Below are 22,125 nucleotides of genomic sequence, written 5' to 3' on the forward strand. Positions count from 1 at the left end.
CCCCGCCCCCGGCCCCGCCGCCGCCGCCCCCGCCCCCGCAACCCCCGCCGCCCCCGCACACGCCCGCGCCCACCCACTGCCTACTCACTGGGGCTAGCGAGCCGCCCGCGCCGCATTTCGCGCTGTCGCTCGATCTGCGTCAATCAATGTTTTGTATGTTATAATTTGGCGCTCATTGTTCACTTTGCTACTGATAATAATCGAACAAAAACAATACATAATCAATAATAGGTCGATGTAAATATTTTTAATTTATAACTTTATTATTACAAATTAATATAAATGTTACAAAAAAAGAATAAAATTGGTTTGGTTCTTGGAAAATTATCATATAAAGCAGGTTTCATTTTAAAATATGAAAGAAATATTAATATACTGTAATAATTAAATCATTGTGTGAACCAAAGATTACTGTCACATTTTTGTAATGTATAAAAAAATTGTATTAAAGTATATTCGGGATTATTTATTTCCGTATCAACTAACTCCAAACAAAATCGGCAAAGGATTAATTCTCAATTCTCACCTTTCCGACGAATAAGCATAATCCTGATCTGCGCCCAATCCAGAGTCCGTATGCTCATGTGAAACTCTTGCGCTGCCAATAAGTTCTCCGCTGCTGCTGTTACTATTGCTATTCGTGACCGGACTGTAGGGGTTGTTGTTCACGGGCGTTACAGAACTTTTGTAGCCGTTGTTTGTCAGAAAATCGTCTCCTGCTCGATTTGCTGGGTCGTCGTAGCACGGGTAGATGCGCCTAAAGAAATTGAAGTTTTATGTTATTTGTACGTTTGAGCAATTTATATTAAGAAATAATGAAAAATATATCACAATCACTTCCATGTTATCTATTAACATTTTAGGATATTCATTATGGTTTCTAAAGTCATGTCTTTAATAGTAGTTAGGTACAGTGCAGAGTTATATCTGAAAAATAAATACTTTTTATGTAGAGATATAAAAAAAATAACTTATTATATTTCATTCCGTTTGAAAGCGTTGTACAGACACAGAAGGGGATAAAGCAATATAAAGGGATAATAGGCGAAGTAAAATCAAACCTTCCATGTTTCTCGTTAGAGGTCCTGTGCGCGCTGAGAGTGCTCGAGACCGATCTGAGTGAGCCTTGATTGTGATTGTCGTGATCACTTTTGTGCGAACCCTTCTCCCGCCTCGAAAGCGATCCGGGGTCGTTCCTGCGTTCATAATATCACAATATAGCGCCACGAAACTATCGCTAATTCGGTTCGATTGTAAGATATCAGTGTTGAGTTGGAATATCGATGTAGTTTCATTACATAGTCATTACATATACATCACACTTATATTATAAATGTGATAGTTTGTTTGTTTGTATATTTGTCCGTCAATCACGCTGAAACTACTGAACGGATTTTGATGAAATTTATGTATGTCCTGTACACAGATAGGATATGAGCTGACTTGGGTGATAGGATACTTTTTACTCCGATTAAATGCTCCCTTAGGATAATACAGTATAAAGAGAAGTCGCTTCCCACATCTCTATATGTATATATGCATGTATGTATGCTTAAGCTCTTAAAACTACGGAAGATTTTGGTGTCTTTTTTTAATAGATGGAATGATTCAAAAGGAAGGTTTTATGTATATAATAAATTACTCTTTATGTATATAATAATTAATCTATTAAATTACTCTTATTTACTCCGCGTACGGAGCCGCATGCAAAAGCTACATACTTCTTAAATATACGAATAGATGTTTTATGATTGATTTTGATATCAGCAGGATAAAGAGTGAGACCTTCTATGCATACCTTCATATTTTATTAATCTTTTGATAAATACTGTTTAAAGAGTTACGTTATTACATTATATTAAAAACAAAATCATACATAATACTAAAATGTATAAAAATCAAGGGTTTTGGAAATTAATTAATTTTTCGGTCAATATTTGATTTATTTATATTACAATACATTAAAGTTATGTCGCGTTATTTAAGGAATTAACTTAGATCATTTAAACGATTATAACGAAAATTGTAAAACTAAAAAGCTTTCAGTATTACAAACGACAAAAATCTCGAATGCCTCTCACGTCCCCTCTAGGTCGGGGCTTGTTTCTTGAGAAGTATCGACTGGAGTTTTTCACTTTGTTACTTATTTGTACACATTTTTAAGAGGGCTTATAAGAATTTCTAAATTATGCTTCACTTACTGTCTATGTTTTGAAGTAGTACGGAGCTTGGTATGTCTGGCGTGGCTGGTCTGGACAACGGTGTACGGTATTTCCTTCAGTTGTTCTTCAGTCATTCCCGTCGTGTCCACGAGCGAAAACTCTAAATGTTGCTTCAGTTCGCTTGGCAGCCATTTTTTCTCGGGTGAACCGGATCGTGATCTACATTTATTATACGATTTAATTCGGACGTCGGTTTTATTATTTATACAATGGCTTAAACCACCACACACCTATAGTAAACTACCACAATACATGTTCCACGGAATGTTTATTGAATAATATCAATAATACTCGTAATTATTCAAACCGATTGAAAGGGCGATAAACTTTATAGATGCTGCTGACAATGTTATCATAAACTTTTTTGATAAGATAAAACCACCCTAGGATGCTTGTCATTTTAAGATTCTTAGTGTAGTATAGAAATAGCGGCAAATCATTGTTTGAATTTCATTTGCGCCTGTCTAGTTTGTTACTCAGACCTCCACCAAAAGAAAATTATGTTCATTGATTATTTTCATTATCCAATAAATTATTTACGTGCTTTAAATTCTTTGAAGGTAAACTGCCGCGTTCAAGTATTTTTAAAATACAGAGAGGTTTTATTGCGAACTAACGGTTTGTGGCAAAGCTATCAAAGAGGTTAGGACGCGTGCCAAGTTTGTTCGGGTTAAAAGTTAAAATGATACCAGTTTAACAAACTCTGTGAGCCGGTGAATATACACAGGCTAAAATTGCCAATTTTTGCAGCTGACATTAAGTACCTATATTTTTAATTTATAACTATATTACTGCTATTTGTAAAGGAAATAATTTCGTATTGTATAGAAAAAAAATTAAGAACTTTATTAAAATTTTGCATATAATTTTATTAAAAATGGAATATTATTCAGCATGTAAAATAACATTAAAAAAATGGACTAGCTATAGAATAAAGTTCCAATTAAATTGTTAAGAACATTGCTAGAATCCTTATACACAGTTTTATTATAAAAACAAAACAGATTCTATAAAGATAGATAAAAAACTAGCATGTTTTCAGCAAAACAAAAAATCTAGCATTTTCTATTTCAATGTATTTCAATAACCATCAGTCATAAAATTAGAAGTGACGAATGTTTTATTTACCTATGCTTTCTATGTCGCCGCGGTCTGTGAGATGAGCGATGAGTTCCTATCTCCGGTTCCATTTGCGACCGGCGAACACTCGCAACCTGTGTTTATCGAAATAAAATCCTTTTAAAACGTAAACAAACTTCAAAAGATTATTTGCGTTTGATAAACGAGATGTTTCAAACGATATTGATGTGGTTTGTCAATAACTCGATTGATTTGAGTAGCTGTAGATACTTAGATAAATGGATTTAGAAATCGCAATTAACTACGTATTTAAATAAACGAATCTAAATTTTGTTACCTAATGCTTTTCGAAGGACACGAAAATATATGTAGTTAAAAATTAATGTAAGTTTCAAGCTACATTGCTAAAAAGCAATGCATAAAATTACATCCAAGACAAAACGTATTAACCACAGATATCCTGCTGTCGACACTGACATACAATCTTAACGTAGCCGAAGTGAACAATCATAAAGCCGAATCGCTATGAACTGCACACTTCTAGAGAACAAAATGCACTTACTTGAACACCACCGCCCGACGACGTCTGTCTTAATACCTCCTTCCATTGCGACTCGGAGTCCACTAACTCGTACTCTCTGAAACGAATTAAGCCATTAATAACGGCAGTTAGTACAATGACCATTCCGTTCTTTCCACCAGTCGAATAAAGCACTATCGCTGAGAACTTTGATATGAATTGAAATACTCCTTCAATGGCCGCTCTTGAAAACATCGCTTGACATTAATACTGAAAACGGCTTCACTCACTTTTAAGTTGAAGAATTTTTATAGAAAATTCTCTTTAAATGTATATAGGTTCTATAATTCTGAACACGTTCGCGCTATTCTTTAGAAAAAGAGTCTTGAAAAATGGTAGCTTAGGGAACATCTAAATATATTTCGTCGACGACAGAGTCGCTTTATTATCTCGAGTAAAATACAAAGATATACAGAGTTTACAATAGTACGCTACATAAAAGATCTGTTTTAAACAATAAATTCAGTTTATTTAGCTCAAATAGAACAAAGGGTAAGATTGTAGATTCCTAGAATTAATATTATTATATCTCGAAGCGTTTTATTGTACTTTTATATAGAAGATGTATATTTAATATACTGTGTTTATAAAAGTACGGAATAGTGAATGTAGAAAATATATTTAATGTGAATGATAGTGTATTTTTTGCTGAGCAATTTAATAAAATAGCGCCTATAATTCTATCTCGTTCCGCACAAAGGCTCGGTGTTTGAACCGTGAATGTGCGCATTCTGCTCGGAGCTGATATATTTAACGCGGTTATGTTTGTTATCCTAGATATTCATACACAAGTTCTCACCTGTGGATATTATATACTATGATATTAATTATGTATTTAATTTTAACAAAGCGTGGAGAGCAGGATTATATTTCCCCATTTCTCCATATTTATTAATGATAGCAACATTTGTGATGCAAACTACGCTGCTTTAGGTATATATGCCAGTATTTAAAACCAATAAAGCGTAACACACGGTAGAATGCAGCTAATTAGGCAATTACAGATGTATTGAATATGTGGATATATGATTAAACTACATTGTATTTGGGTACCATCATTATTAACATATGCCATAAATAACATATAACTATAATGCACCTATTGCGTATTAACTGTTTTGTTTATTTCAATGTAAGATTGTGTGCTTCTGTGAATGCCTCAGAATATGCATCGTTTCGACTCACCAAAAAATCAGTCTTGTTCAACTGTATGTTTATAGAAATGAACTTATTTTTAAATTTGATTCCCATTTTTTTTAGACAATAAATACTTTATGGAATATATAACGTATGTAGAAGTGTTTTTTTATAAAATTGATATTTTTTTTGTATACGATATAACAAGAATATGAATAAATCTCACTTGGTATCAGGCTGCGACTCATCCCTTTCCGAGGCGGAGTCGTGCTTGTGTCTGGAGCGATGCCGCCGGTGCCTCCGCCCCGAACGACCAGAGCCGCGAGACAACTCGCTCTCTGCGTCTGACTGCTGCCTTCGGGAGCGGTGCCTGTGTCTAGGGAACATCAAAATTCAAAAGTATTTATGGTACATGGTTAATCTAAGCAAAATTGAAATCGACTTCCAATTGTATAAGTATATGGACCAGTTGCAAAAATTAAGTACCAGTAATAGCGACTTATTTAGCGTAAAATTTAAAATGACGCCAGGAATTTCCAGAAAGTTCTATATCCCCGTGTTGGGTATGGTCATGGAGTATATTTCGCAAATGTATTTCACGTCTGTTTCACTGTTTATTATTTATTCCAGGTACGTTGGGAATTATTTGTGCCCTGTGGGGCTGAAACATTTTCTTTCTATCATATTATTGTAACTTAAAGAGATGATTTAAAGACTAAAACAAATATTTTATTTTGTACTGAATGGTTATTTCTTGTAAGTTTGTGCAGCACCCATGATATCAACGACTGTACAGAGATTACATTAATATTTCTGTATAAAATTTCACCACGATAAATACAAAGCTTACCTGAGATGAGAATAAACGAATCAGGTTTATTATTATAAGCCTTTATAGATAAGCTGAGAGAAATAACATTTAGATAAGGTTTGATGACGGTTGCTTAAAAATTTGGAACACACTAAAAAGGCGTAATATTTTATGTAAATCACAGACTTAGTAGCACCACACCGTCGCCATTTTCAGCAGTCCACGAATACTTTATTTAAATTGATTTCAGTATTTTCATATTCTATAGTGCATCTTATGGTCATCATATCATCGACTCACATATAATAATAATAATAAAATAAATTTATTTCTTATCAAATTACAAGATTTTTAATTACAGACACATGTTTTTATATTTGCAGCATAAACATTAAAACTTTCACGGTGGAAGAAATTACGTTGTATCTTTTCGTCTGGGTATAACACTGTAGGAGCAAAACTGTGAAAAAATTCTGTATATTAATACTAAGAGTCCATCGCCTCGGGATAGCGTAGTTTTCTATCATTTAAAAAACTTAGTTATTTCTAGACTTTCACGAGTTTTACTTGCTAATACAGATAAACTAGAACTAGAGATTACGAAGTTTCCGTCTATATGTTACTGAAAGAGCCAGCTTCATTTTTCACAGTCAAGAACGACGTTTGTGACAAGTAAACAGAATACATCCAGAAGTTGTGAAACCAGCCAATAGTATTGCGTAGATGCTATTTACGTTGGAGTTGATATGTCCGCTGAAAAAAGCTTCGAAATAACAAGTTAGAAAGATACTAACTTGCGATTCGATCTTGAGTCATTAGAGCTCTGCGAGTCCACAGAAGCGGATCTATGTCGAGGCGCTGGAGGAGGTCTGTTGGCGGTTGGTGACGCCGAGTATAGGCCGCGACGGGCGGGCGCCGAGCGGGTAGAACGCGGCGATCCACCCGCTGCGTTTATGGGCTGGCAATTCACTTCACCGCTGATTCTATTGGAGAAACAATTAAGATTTCAACTTCTTACCCTCAAAAAGATTTTATTTATGTTATGTTGAGAAAAAATACTTGTATTTCTACCATATATGTTTATGTTTATTACGAACATAAATTGAATATATATTTCAATGGCATAACTTTCAAAATTGTTTTGACTTCTTTTTCATTAAATGTTTCATTTACGATACTTTTTTTAATGGCAAGTTTGTAGTCAATAATACAGTTATGTTACTTTGCAATCATTTATCTAAAAAAATACTGATTAATATAATGTATTTTAAATAACCCTTTTATAGATAATACGATTAGGTACATCGCGAGCGGAACTTGACACAGTGACATTAAATAGTCTGGAGGATTCTCGCGGAGCGGAGGAACGCTTTCATCAGATTTATATCTCCAATTAATACTCGGAGCGGGCCGTGCTTCAAATAGAAATTGGCCCTTACCCACTATTCACGCGCAGTGGAATTTTTTAAAACCCAATATTTGAATTTCCATCCCCTTGTTTACTCAGTCAAGGTTTTATTCACTTAAAAACAAAAATATTCACAAACTGCAAAGGAATATAGCGCCACAAACAATAACACCAAAATATTTCCATTCGGAGCGGCTAAAGAAGATTAAACTTATTGCGCGAAATGCGGAAAGAAATGTAAAACGCAAAAATAATAATAGAGCACTTACGAGTTTGGTCGATGTACAGAGGTAGGTTGTTTTACTTCAGGGCAGTCTTTTATTCTTAAATCTTCTAGCTTTGGCACTGCAACAAGTTGTTTTTTTATAGAATACAAACTTATATAGTAATGAACAAGCCCATTATAAATATTAATCCTACTAATATTATAAATGCGAAAGTTTGTAAGGATTTGTGTGTGTTTGTTGCTCTTTCACGCAAAAACTAGTGAACCGATTGCAATGAAATTTGGTACGTAGACAGCTGGACAACTGGAATATGGTAACTTTTTATCCCGATATTCCTACGGGATACGGACTTATGCGGGAGAAACCGCGGGGCGCAGCTAGTTAATTATATTTAATTGTTTTAATAAAAAAACAAACCTCAGTTATATTTTGTTTAGGTATTGCATGTCATAAACATAACAGAAAATTATACGACATTATGCACACGGGAATCACAAAATCAAATTAAGCGAAACAAATTCAATGTACAAAACACTTTTCTCGTTATTCGACGTTTGCTAATGACATGAAATTAAAAACATAAATTAGGGTCAACCGCCTGCGACAAATCTCATTAATTTAACTTTATAACGAAACTGACGTTAATAGAAAAGGAAGTTTATAAATATTTCCGTCACTCTATAAAGTGTGTAAAGGATTCTAAATAAGATAACGAATTTAAATTCAAAACTTTCAAGGAACCCCCTTCATTACTTATTAAATCATTGCTTTCAAGGGATTTCATCTTGCGCTGTTTTTAGCTGGAAAATAATATAAAACTCAGTTTTACCATCGTGTAAAGAAGTATAAGAGGCGTGAGGGCGGACGTAGCGCCTTGAGGGCGTTCGAGTGAAATGTGGTGGCGGCCGCGGCCGGCTGCCTCGGCTGCTGCTGATTATGAAATACAATGTAAATTATTAGAACTTGCCTCTAGTATGGAAATTATTCTAGAAATAAAATATTATGCGAAATATTCATACAGTTTTTGTATTGTTTGCGTTGTCCGTGATTCCTTTTAGAAACTTGTAATAGATTTCACCTATTCAGAGTAAGCGTTTTTAAAATGCTCAAAGTAAAATAATGTAACTGACATTTTAATTTTTGTCAAAGGGTACAAACAACACAACAACAATTTATTACAACTTAATTATATTAACCATAATTGCAAAACAAAGGTCGGTGAAATGTAAGTATTAGTGCTTAAATCAGCATCTTTAATAGATAAATCCTTACTATTATAACGTTATACGATATATCTGGGGTGTATCAACTAACAGCCTTGCCTTGTTATTATTGCTGTATTGATCGTCTCGATGGTTACATTATAAGCTCGAATTACAATCCTTCATTCAAGATTCAATGGTCAAATGAATAAAATCAAATGCCTTATCCGCTGTAGGATTGCTAATATATCTGTATATTGGCAATGGGTCCGATGGCATTCTGTATTGGGCAAGTACCTATTCACCCGTTTTCAATAGATTATCTCAAACACAAAGGCTAAATTAAATAAGTGCGCAATGCTTTTGTTTCCATGAGGACCCTTATTTTAATTTTCCACACAAGATAACAATGTTTATCATGTGTGTAATTGATTTTTTTTGGTATAACATTCCTATTCATATTGTTTTTATTTCTTAAAATTCAATATTTTAAATCGCATAGAACCATCTTAGTTACCTGTTCCTTAACCTTGAGCCGAGTGTGAAGATGTCAGCAGATGCTGGTGAAGATTGCTGAAGGCGGAAGAATGTATGATGGTCAGAACAGCATCGCCATAAGTGCCGACATGCTGCCCTCGTAGGAGACTCGAAGCCATACGTTGACGTGTCATTCTAAAAACACCACAAGTTCATTAACAAAGGACACGAGTCTCATAAATTCAAATTTAGTCAAAACTTTCATCCTGCATAACAAGAAATTCAACTCACACTTAGGTAAAAAAAAACTCTTCGGTCGGTCTTTTTTTATAATTAATAAATAAAGTTAAATTCACATTAAAAATCTAGACTGTTTTGTTGTCGGATGTTCTTTAAAAAGATAACGATATTCCATTCGCATTTGATCAATATCCTTTCAAAGGAGAAATTTAAAAGTAATTTAAAGACCATTCCCCTATTTTTATACACTTCAAAGGCATATACAAATAAGACGTGAGCACGGTGGGAGTTTCGTGGCGTGTTATCTCTCAAGTCGACAGCGCGGTAAATACCCCGCTTAGTTCTGTACGACTTATCTGTAATTGCCTGCCCGTGGATGTCTTTCAAGAAAACGGTAGGTGGAGTTACTTCTTTTGATACAGCCCTCTATCTGATAACACAGCGATCCGAATCGAAAGCAGGTCAAGCGTTTCCCCCAATTGTTTGTAAAAAACAAAATACATTTCGGTCCTTACATTTTTGTCTGCGACGCGGATCATGAAGTATCGTCCTTTGTAATACAGTTTTGAAACGCGCGGCCAATAATATGTAGCAACTGTGTGTTTTCCTCGTAGAAGCAACAGGCCACTTGGCGCTAGTCCCAAAAAGTACTCCACGCTGTCTTCGCCCTGTATTAAATAGATTGATTCTGTTCAATATATACAAATGGCGAAGTGTTTAAAACATTTGACGTTTAAATATTTACCAAGACGGGATGGAGATCAACACCGTACATATCGAGCCATTTTACTTTGTCTAAATAGCTTAGTTCAGCTTGCGCAGGCGAAATCCCTCTGCAACAAATGTGACTTTTGAATTATTGAAGTAATTAATTTTCTTTTTGTCGAGTCATATTAAAGCCACGCAAATAAAGAAATTCGCCAGTTCGTTGCCTTTTCAGATAATATTTGCATGCCGTAAAAGTAACTTACATAGTTATGTATAAGTAAAACTATAGACAGGCAATATTTAAACATAAAAAAATATGTACAATTTTACCTATTCTAAAATGTAATGTAATTAAATAAAATAAATAATGACATGATTAAATTGAAAAAATCTTGTGTAAAATATAAGGTCTGAAAGCTTATGATAATTTGAGTAAAGATAACGATTTCAAGCTGGAAACCTACATCACCGTTAGACCAAAATGTATTATCATTACTCACGTCAATGTCCTATGTATGTCGGCAGCCCGACCCTCAAGCTCAGGTGTTTGATGAGTCAAGAATCGAAATTCTGACACGTACCCTGGCCCGTGCCTTCTGGGATCGTAATCTCCGAGCTCGGCTGTGCAAAAAATACGCCATTAAACATCTCTTGGCTCATTGATCACATTAATGAGTCACTGATCTACTGATGTGACATTTCGTCCGACCAATAAAGCCTTGTAACACATACGTTTTAAGTATACAGTGAAAGACAACTTATCCATTAGTATCTCTTTGTAATGGTAGTCTCATTATTCTAAGAGCAATATTCCTGGACGAATTGAGGCCACGTGTTGTGTGGCTGATATCTCTCCAGTGTAGATAGCGATACACGGGAATGTGTATTTACGCATAGAAAACAATGGATACGTTCATTTTGCACTTCTTCTGCATTATACTTCAACATTAACATTAAATGTAGTTATATTATTATTGAAGCAACATTCTTTGTTGAAATTTTATATAATAGAAAAATAATCTATATATAAACAACAAGCAAACTTCAATTTCAATTGGATTTGTTGTTGATTTTCCAATTTACATCGATTTACATTACAATTTAATAATTTTGAATTCCTTGAATTACACTATTTAATAGTCAATTTATAACAATTACTCAAACAAACTTATTAAAAACTCAGTTCACGGACGTCACTAAATAACAAAGCAATGGTATATGGTTTTGTTTGCAGCTCCATAACAATCCTTACGAAATCGTAATTAATTTACTAAAGCAGGAACAATTGCCGTCCTAAACAAATATACACAATGTAATCTTATCCCAGATGCCATAAGTACGGTAATAGTGAAAGCTACCGCGTTGTGTTTTCTACATTCGATTTACTATAAAGGGGAATATAGATCATCGTGCTTCTAGTAAAAGAAACCTGCGGATGTAAAGAGAAAATAAAAAGGTATACCATGTTTGGAAAACGTACTAGAAAAACTAAGGGCTCGGTGAGTGATGCTGACACTCATTTCCTGTCATCTATCTTTTTTTACCTTAGGAAATCGCAACATCTGGTGAACTATATACGCTTGATATCGTGTAATATTACGAAATATATGTTTTGCATTTGTAATAACAATTTTAATTCCTTACGAAAGTAATATGTTTGCCAGTTTAAAACTCACAACATAAAAATCTATCGTCATAACTATTTTATGCACGCTGAGTTATTTTTGGTGTAATATTTAAATGTAACTTGTTTTTAAATACGGGGTAGACGAGAGCCATAAATTTAAAAGCGACTATATTTAAACTCTCCGACAACCGTACTCTCTTCAGAAGGAACAATACAACAAATTCGAATAATAATGTGATTTCGTTCTTTTCTCGTATTCATTTTTGTAGTACATAATTGACGTAAAACCTGTTCAATTTTACCATTCTGCTTTAAACATGGATCTCTAACAAAATTAAGTACATAGGAATTTGTTAATAAATTTCTTACTAATATAATATTTCTTCTATGAGAAAATGTACGTTTTATATAATGACATTAAGTAATTTTTAAAATTGAAGCATGGCATAGAAGAAACAAAATATTGTGGCACTTCACAGTGACATATTGTCATTATGGTTTTGTTTTCGCTCTATTCTATCTGCCTTCAAGGGGCCCATCGCGTGGTCTCATTTACCAGATATCCGAGCGATTGCCCGTGATGTTGATTAATTCGAAGTGCTTCCTAAGTTCACTAATTTGTTGCGAAGGACAACATCGCTACAATTACTGGACGTCTTAACTGAGAGGATTTTATAAGCCGATTACTGATAGACCGTAACGTTCGGACACAGATATTATTATACTATATTCGGTGAAAATACATCTATATTTGCATAGTTAACCACTCGGTTCAACAAGTAAATGTATAGTGAAAATCGCATATATTTAAAGATATTATGAATGTAACTAGTGGGGAAAAACTTCACACATATCTACTAGCGTTTTATCAATGTCTTTTGAAATTTTATTAAATGTTTTTTTAAATTAAATTATTTATTAATAAAATACATAGCATTATATATCTCATGTATATATGTTACAATTCAAACGATTTATTATTAACGAAGATTTTTTTAGAAGTCGTTGTAGCTAAATATATTTTACTTTTAAAACCAATAAAATTTTATCATATCAAATCATTAATTGTTTTTTCCTTAATTAATCCTATAATTTATACATAAAAGATTTTTAAACGCGATTTCTTCGTTATATTATTAACCCGACGTTTCGAACACTTTACAGGGAACGAGGTCACGGGGAGACTGCTAATTCTATCATTATTTTAAGAAACATTCATTCACGAGCGAGCGAAAAAACAAACAAGATATTACACCTCCAAGAGTTGCGGTGAGGGCGGGGTCGTCCTTACACGATTCCCTTAGGAGTTAGCGAGATTCGCTGATGCGAACGAGATTAGATGCAAACGATGTTCGCCGCTGATGGCTCGTTTACCTTTTGAATAACGCATTCGTATTACCTCCTATCGCTCGCAGTTAATACTGCTACGTAAAATACAGCTTTGACACGAGCTCATAATGCTGATGAAACAAATTAATGTGTAGAATTTTGTCGACAGTAATTATTTATACATAGAGATTCCTCTATCCTTTCGTATAATAACATTGATAATAAGATATTTAAGTCATAGCAACGCGGACAGTGTATGACATAAATTTTTTTGTATTTATATTTTAGTGTCATTATATATCTCTATTATTATTAAAGATCTAAGGTAAAACGGTGAAGGAAAACATCGTGTGGAAACCGGCATGTCCAAGAATCTAAAGTTCGACGACATGTCATCTGCTAACCCGCACTTGGCCAGCGGGGTGGATTACGGCCTAAACTCTCATAGGTGGCCTGTGTCCCAGCAGTGAGAACATATATGGGCTGATGATGATGATTAAAGATCTATTAATGTATATTTAAGTATTTTATGCCAATACATATAAACGACCATACGCTAATTGGAATCCCCCCGATATCTGACAATATCAATAAATACACAAAAAAACTAGTCAAACTATATCTCACTGAAAAGTTAATACGTATCCAACACGAAATTAGTAAAATCGATAATAGCAGCAATATCGTACAACAATACCCACAGCAGGCAATAAGTATGATAATATATAATGATAGTAATTAACACATAAATATTAATGAAAATATTAGATTCCAGACATAATTAACTGTCTTCGCGTCTCATCAAAGGTAAGGGGGATAATTATATCTTCGTCTTCTGTGCGAAATGAGAATGTACCAATGCGAAAAAGTCGTCCTAAATACACACAACGAGAATAAACATTTCATAATTCTTTGTAGCACTTCCATTAAATTTTAAGAGATATTTACACTTTGATTCGAAGTATAGTTTGAAATTTCTAATTTTGAATTAACGCAAAAATCTAAGAAGGTATAACTTGAACTATAGAATTACATTCATGTAAAATATTGCTGTATCTTCTCTATTTTTTTTCATCATTGGATCCATGGCTGTTATAACTCCCCTAATGTTTTCTGATATTTTATTACGAACAAAACATTCATAACAACTTGTCAATACGATTTATGATTAACGACAAACAAATTTGAATTTATATGATATAAAACTTTGTATGGTAGTAATATTTCGCCATTATTATATTTGCTTTAGTCTTAGAAAAGAATAAAATCGAACAAAGTGCAGGAAGCAGAGTAAAGTGTCTTATCGCAGTATGCAGCTATGGAAAACATTTCTAACAATTGCTGTCGTTGGCAACGGGATTGAACCAGTTTCAATTGTATTTGGTAGATAAAGGAGCCAACTGAGTCGGTGCAGAGCAAATCATTAGTAAATTGAATATTCTTTCAAAATGTTTACATACTAGCAAGAAGTGGTGCTAAAGGAAGGTTTGTGATGTTTTCAACTGAAATTTTCAAACTTAATATTTTTTCAATGTGTATAAAAATGAATATTTTTTATTGATTTAGAAATTATTAAAATACGTTTTGTAAATGCCCAAACTGAAGAATGTCTCAGTGAAATGGGATAGTATACAGTATAAAGCTCGCTTTTCAGGCCCCCATTGTGCTAAAAGAAAAATATTTTAAAGATATATATGTAGTCAATGCTTTATAATCAACTCACAAAAATAATTCAAAAATGTTTTAGCGGAACGTTTTGAACGTGAACTGTGTCAAACTTAAAAGCACTTTATATATAAGCTCCAAGAACTATATACAAAAAACTTTATATTTTTCCAAAAGTACTTTTCTTTTTACTTTTATTTCGCCCGCGGCAAAGGCCAAATAGAAGTTGTTTGAATTTTGGCTCGTAAAGTTTAGCTACGAAAAGGCTATTAAGTGGGAGGATCGGTACGATAGTGGAAAACCGCACAAACCAAAAATACCGGACAAACATTCATTCGCAAAGACTTGAAAAATACAACAGCGGCGTGCATCTCAAAATTTTGTTGACATCACGGGAAGTTCGTATGCATTTTCAACCGAGCCCAAAAGGTTCTCAATTGGAAAATATTTTTTATGTTTGCGACCTCAGAACTTAGTATACCGAGACTGGGTAAACCGATTTTGGTAATTCTTTATTTATTTATAAGCTGGTGCTTTTCGGGTGGTGCAAATTAAATATGATCTACTTCTGACAATTTGTAGGCTAATGGGCAAAGGACAATTTTTATTAACATTTATAAATCATCAATCGTATTAGATTATATAATGTTATGTTAATGAACAATTATATAGCTAGCTGTACTGTGCATTGCGGAAAAAATATCGGAGTCCTATTCATTGCGAATTAAGTCTGTGTTAGAAATATTAATGCTTTTATGGGCAATTGGCCTTATGCCAATGCGACTGCTTACTGCTCCCATTTCATGACTATGACAATAGGGAACAACTGTTTAACATGCTCCTCAAGATGTGGCTACCGTAAAGTATCTGTACTTATGCTTTGAGATTGTTATCTGGTGGATGGCGTGAGAGACGAATAACAGCAATAAATAACATGACTCAAAAACCTTATGAAGATAAAACCTTATATTAGGCTTTAATTATTGGTCATACTGAATTGTCACAATCTAATATTCAACGACTCATATTTATGAGACTAGTTATTTGAATTGTATTATAATTTGTTTTAATTCTGTTCTTTCTTCCATATCGATTCATTAACGTTTAGTTTGAATAAGCAACAAGGAAATAGAACACATACGTAAACAACCTTTATATTTTGTTATATTGGTAAGACATTTTAATTTCGTTTTATTTATGGATCAGTTATAAAAGATTGTTCGAATTATGCTTATTATTTATGAAGAATTCAGAGGAAATCAAACGTAAATAATACAACTTACATTGTAGGACGTACGCAGCGAGCTCCGCTGCCAAGTCGAAATTGACAGGCAACCGACCACGTAAGACATCTTGCTTGAGCTGTAGAAACAATTGGTACCTGTCAAAAATAAATAATATTGTCAGATCATAATGCATAACTATGACGAAATAAATGAAAACATCAGAATAGATATGTAAGAATCATAAAAAGAAAGCGAGAATCCCTTTAAACTGACAGAGTAATTTATGAATTACGAAATCATTTCATTTTGTCATATTTCTTCAGTTTAAGTGGTCTTAATGAAAGCGTCGTTGAAACCAGTCCTTAAAAGGAAATTAAATATTAAAAGACCATCAAGCGAAGATTTTCAAAGATATTACGATTATTAAGCTGCGTCTCTTTACATAAGGGCAGGTTGCTCAGCACGTCTTGCGAAGGTTAGCGTGCAAGGCAGTGATCGCGTCTCTCCCTGGGGGACGTGTCAACAACGTTATAACGAAAATTTAATAAAACATCTGTATATCTTTTCTCATTACGGCCGGGGAAAGGAACGGCAAGATTTTAAAAATTCTACTTGAACTTTAATTTTCACCATTAAAACCTTTTATTTCAGCGTGTTCTCCTTATTTTAAAAGAAGGAATATAAAAAAAGAAGCATGTAAATTTGGAGACGTAGATTACATAATTTGCATTCGCAGAAGGAAGCGTACCTATCCAATTAAAATTGCTTATGAAATGAAAGCTTGTGGGACTATTTTATTGAAACGTAGCTAAATCCCGAGTGCTCTAATGCTTGGTGCCTTGGTCTATTCAACTATTCATTTTATCATAGCTACGCGTGTTTACGGCCGGCTCACTGGGTTTACTGCGACTTGCGAGGGTTCTTAGAATTTCTTTGTTACTTGTCCCTCCTTCAATATTTTATATCTATCAACTACTTTATATGGCGACATTTAATAAAATTAACTTTGTTGTCCCTTAGCAATTTCCATGTTAATGTAATTAGATTGTAAGTTAATTTTGCTGCAATAAATAGATCTCTAGATATTAGAGTAAGATTTATGAGAGTGCAAGATGCAATACAATAAAAAATAAAAATAATTGATAGCAGTTTAAAGTATTTAAAAAAAAATGAATATTCAATTAGATAATTCATATCGTTAGTAAGTGTAGTCTAAATAAACAACAAACCAGTCAAACAATAAGTAAGTACCTACACTACAATCTCAGTATTTGTAAATGCCCGCTCATTGTTAAAGGATCACAATAAATAGATACTTCCGATCCTCCTTTACCATCGGCGAAGTCAAAACTTTAATAAGGGGCCGTAACTTAAAAATTGACTTCCAAGCTGACAAAGGGGTTCTCCCTTTTCATCCACTCGTTCTTTGTAAAAGCGAATGGGATTGTACCAAGTTTTGCAAGACGACTCCCCTTCTAAAGGAGTCTTAGAGGCTCTGACAGTCTTAGCAGACTAAGTAAAACACTCATTAGGTAAACTTTGTTATATAATTTGAATATAAATCGAAATGAAGGGATTGTTTTAATTATCTTCGCAGTTTATACGCGTACGTGAACATAACTTTATCTGGTTCAAGACATATCTATACATATCTTCTTAAATTGGTCGGATTGGAGCTTTTATTGTATAGTAGGTCCTTCGATAGTGTCGGGCGGAGAGAATACTCACTATCATAACTGTAACAGTTTCAAGGGTAGTATATAGTGCTGAGTGGACGGTTACACGTACGAGGGCAGCGCAGATGTGTTTTATTATCACTTGCCATCCTCTACATAGCTACAACACGTTTTCGGGAGATATTTTGGAATCTTTTGTGATGTGAATGTACTCTGTGTTTATGAAAATATTAACAAAAATATAAGACGAAAACGAAACAACTTTTTTTATTATAAAAAGAAGAAATGGAAATAATTTCGTGCTTAGTATATTGACGACGTATATAAGACCGAAACGCGAGCAGATAAAAACATCAATATTTACGGTGTCCTTGTATTAAATATTATTAAGAATAACGTTATCCATAAAAATGAAATATATATATCTACTACGAGGCATCATTAAAAGCCCTTGACGACCAGAGGGTATAAAAACAACGCTAACTTCGCTTATGTTTCTGTTGAGAACCAAACATAAAATCCGCCACTCTATAAAATTATAAGTAGCTCGTATATTTTACCACGTGCTTAAAACTCTTGAATATTTTAATAACTTCAATAATATTCATAAGATTTTTTTTAACTCAGTATAAATTATGATTTCTGATTATTAATCCCAAATAGACTGATGGAATTATCATATAACAATAAATCGATATCCAATTTATTAATATAACAATGAATCAATGTGAACAAGTATATATTTGTTTTATGAATAATAATAAATTCGCATAATTCCATCTTAAACCTAATCTTATCTTTCAGAATAAATCTTATACACGACAACGCCTGTCGCTGAAGGAAAATAATCTTATAAAAGTATCAAATTAACGGAGAAATTACCTCGTTATCTCCTCTAATAGTTTGCAAGGGTCCGTCGCGTAGAACTTGACGCTGAAGTAGAACGTGTGTGTGTCGGAGCTGTGAAGTTGCCTTCTCAGACGCTTCCCGGCGTCCAGCCAGTGCTGAAAACAATATTTATATTATGCTGGGGATCCATATAAGTTCGTCAACTTTTACGAACACTAACACTCGGCAAACTGGCGAACTTAAATGGGTAGAGTATAGTTATGCACCGTATGTTATTCTATAAGGATTTCAGTTCATTTAGGATTTTAGGGAAACTTTTAAATCGTCCATTTCTGTATATATTTAGTCATATACTTAAGTTAAATATTTTAGATAAAATTCTTGGTTTTGTGGTCACTTACTGTTTGATTGTCTTGATCAACGTATCGTAGTCCAAAGTAGGCTGTCTCTAGAAGATCTAAATGTCTGAATACAACATCCAGTAACGCTTGCCCTGCGCTATTATCCTGTCAACAAAAAAAACATTTTTTCAATTGACTGATATTATACGTATACTTTGATATTTTCTTATGTACTGGTGTTTTAAAATAATATCTACGAATATTGAATGATTCTAAAATATTTCTATGCTGACGGTTGAAGCACACAGACAGTAAACACATTCGACTTGGAGCTTATGTTCAAAATTTTTTAACAATGTAAGGATGCTTGTTATTCTCGTAGTAACTTCGATAAGTTTATCTCTCTGAAGTTTGTGAGGAAAATATATTTTAGACCGACCAAATCCGAAAGACTCGTAAGAAGAGTTTAAGGAAAATAGATTAAACATTTAGCAGCTTATAATTACGCATCTAATGTGGCCGCGGGTTTAAAAATGTATTTGAATAAATTTATGAGAGTATTATTTTATTCATCATTGATTGAGACTTTTTTTTAAAGATATGAATAATGAAATAAATATTAATTTGTCTCTTATTAATATTTTTTTTATTTTTTACAATTAACTAACATTTATTTGTTACATAAAAAAGATCACGAATACATTTACGCCCAAGAACGGAATGAAAAAAGCAAACGAATGAAATAAAAATCGATCTCCCACGGTATCGGCGCTGCTATCTCCAATTATCATTTCTCGGCGCTGGGCTTTCCACAATTAAGCTAATTCGCACGCGATCTTAAGGACCTGCAAGACCAGTAGTGATGTGGAGCTGGCAGTGTAATGACGGGGTTCACAGCAGCTCTCACGCATCATCACGGATCAAGCTCGATCACTTAAAGTAGCGTCTAAATCGTCGGTTTCAAAGGAAATTAGCAGAACCCTTCCGTCACATGCCAGTAGATAATATTTGATACAGCATCGATGTATATAATTAAATTAACTACTTATTTCCTTATGATACGTTCTGTGAAAATTCTCGTTAAATTAGATTTGTTTAATGTTGTTGGTTAATAATATGTGTGTTACATACATTATTAGAGAAAAGATAATTATAAATATCAGTTTAAAATTTGCTTATAACATGTTATCCATTAGTTTTCTTATAGACATAGAAGTCAAACTCAATTAAAAATATGGGTATTACTTGGATCAAATGCTGTTAACGATATGTATTCGACCTTTTGTAATGGAGGGGCATAAGAACACGTAAGCAAATAGCAACGTTGTCGAAAGTGTGTGACATCTAAGTGACGAACACAACTTCTGTCGTATAACGCACTACAAAATGTCGTATTCTGTCAGCATTTGAAAAACTCATACACTCATAAATTATATTTTTACGTAAAATACATTGAGCATTAAATATTGACCAACCGCTGTGTTTCTATTCCTACTATATTAATTATGCAAATACTATTCAATAAAGGGGTCGTCAGCTGTCCACAAATTCAATTGCAATTTTGGACGCATATATTATTTTATCATTCATAGCATCCACTAAACTAAAATATTTACCGTAACAAATTAAATCACATAACGACTAAGCGGTTAGGTTCCATGTTATACAAACGGTATGTATCAACATTCGGTTATACTGCGTCAGTTTGTGGGATAATTGCGAAACAGTTCGTAGAGTTGAATAATAAATGATTTAATAACAGAGCGCGTTTGCTCCGAGCGGGGTATGTTCAGTTAAAAAAACAAGTAACGATTTGAAAATTTGTCGGCAGACATGGTGGGTAGCTCATTCGTACATTGTGCTGTGTGCACGCGATCTGCGCCTCGGGCCATCAGCACTATCTATACAAAACGACAGTCTGTTTGTCGACAGCGACATTTAATTTTAAACTCTAGTGATTTATATGTATACCTAACTATCGAACAAAGCAGACTTTCAATACCTAGTTTGATTTATTGTCCTCACGCGACAAAAGTATCGACTATCACGTTCATTTGAAAGTTATAGTGCTTTGAACTGCTTTTTTTTATTAAATTAACATTAATAAAGAAAAAATATAGTTATTTAAGGCTGCTAAGTCAAGGAAAAAGCTATATATTGTGTCCATGTTGCCTTTTTCCGTTTTGCCTAATCGGAGAAACTATAACTAATTGAAGTTAAACATCTCATATATCTTCATAAATAGCGTTCACTTTTACAATTTAAGAAAAACACCTAATTATTTCCTTGTCAACCCTCTCTCAAACGGGAATGAATCAAGTAACTTTTTACAAATTTGAAGGCATTGTTTAACAAAATGGTGGGTGGGGTGCGTAATTGTTAATAGGGCTATTGAAAATGCTACAACAAAGTGATCAATATAACGCAAGGTGCACCTAGGTACGCAGTAGACCGTGAAATACTGTCGTCTCAATTTACTCCCGCGACAATACCTACACCTCGCAATAGCCCCACACTTACTTCGCTAAGCTTTCCTCGTAAATTGCTATACGACTCTTCGTCTTTCTTACGTTCAATGATTTGAAACGGGAATATAATTCTTAAGCCGAGACTTTAAACATAGGAAATGTTTTTGTTGGGGTAGTGGCATTTCAGTGCTTTAATGGCCCGACTTTGTTTTGTTGCTTGTTAAAGACGAAATTGAAAAAGCCAGTATATTTTAAATTGCCGGTTTAATATACCAATACATTGCTCCTGTGCAACCAATGGTTTGAAAACTTATGCAAGTTTCTGGTAAATAACGTAAAATACACATAGTAGGAGTGATTAGAAGTAGTGATGATTAGGAAAAAAATGATATGTCAGTACTAAATTTGTGTTTATACTAAATACAACAATCAGTAAAAAGATAGGGATGGAATAGAGGGATTATTGTAGACACGGACAAAAATTCGTATTTTGGTAAAAATTAAAATAATTGTTAATAATTTAATTGAAAATAAAAAAATACATATATCAAATAAATAAAGCTGTACAAATTACTAAGGCGGAAAGAGAAAAGTTGTCGTCGGTTCTGTTCAAGATAAATGTTCCTTTGTAGATAGGAAAACTGTAGGGGAAGGACGGCGATTTATCTAAAATAACCATACAATTTAACGGAAAACGTCGAACTCTCGTCGTTACCACTTTGTCCAAATTGGAAGATTTTAGCGCAATATATCTCAAGAATTTGTTTTACGAACAACTTACAAGAGATATTTGGGAAAACAAAAGAGTCTCCTTGCTAATATATTACCTACTTATGATTTATGCCGTATATA

General features: G+C 33.6%; 1 protein-coding gene across 3 annotated transcripts in view; it reads right to left on the reverse strand.

Moving 5' to 3' along the window:
* Positions 1-22,125, reverse strand: part of LOC119829441 (band 4.1-like protein 4) — a 39,096-nt gene that overhangs the window by 4,486 nt on the left and 12,485 nt on the right. For 2 of the 3 annotated variants that reach the window (XM_038351939.1, XM_038351941.1), the window contains exons 3-19: positions 18,866-18,970; positions 18,498-18,619; positions 15,997-16,094; positions 10,593-10,713; positions 10,130-10,217; positions 9,900-10,052; positions 9,185-9,339; positions 8,295-8,395; positions 7,508-7,583; positions 6,625-6,813; positions 5,246-5,395; positions 3,865-3,940; positions 3,351-3,436; positions 2,202-2,381; positions 1,062-1,196; positions 527-757; positions 89-134 (exon numbers count right to left, since the gene is read on the reverse strand). In XM_038351939.1, the coding sequence (XP_038207867.1) occupies positions 89-134; positions 527-757; positions 1,062-1,196; positions 2,202-2,381; positions 3,351-3,436; positions 3,865-3,940; positions 5,246-5,395; positions 6,625-6,813; positions 7,508-7,583; positions 8,295-8,395; positions 9,185-9,339; positions 9,900-10,052; positions 10,130-10,217; positions 10,593-10,713; positions 15,997-16,094; positions 18,498-18,619; positions 18,866-18,970 (2,112 nt within the window). The remainder of the gene's footprint in view (positions 1-88; positions 135-526; positions 758-1,061; positions 1,197-2,201; positions 2,382-3,350; positions 3,437-3,864; positions 3,941-5,245; positions 5,396-6,624; positions 6,814-7,507; positions 7,584-8,294; positions 8,396-9,184; positions 9,340-9,899; positions 10,053-10,129; positions 10,218-10,592; positions 10,714-15,996; positions 16,095-18,497; positions 18,620-18,865; positions 18,971-22,125) is intronic. The other variant, XM_038351940.1, reaches the window with a different exon arrangement.

The sequence above is a fragment of the Zerene cesonia genome, chromosome 10 (genome assembly GCF_012273895.1).
Source record: "Zerene cesonia ecotype Mississippi chromosome 10, Zerene_cesonia_1.1, whole genome shotgun sequence".
NCBI classification, from domain to species: domain Eukaryota; kingdom Metazoa; phylum Arthropoda; class Insecta; order Lepidoptera; family Pieridae; genus Zerene; species Zerene cesonia.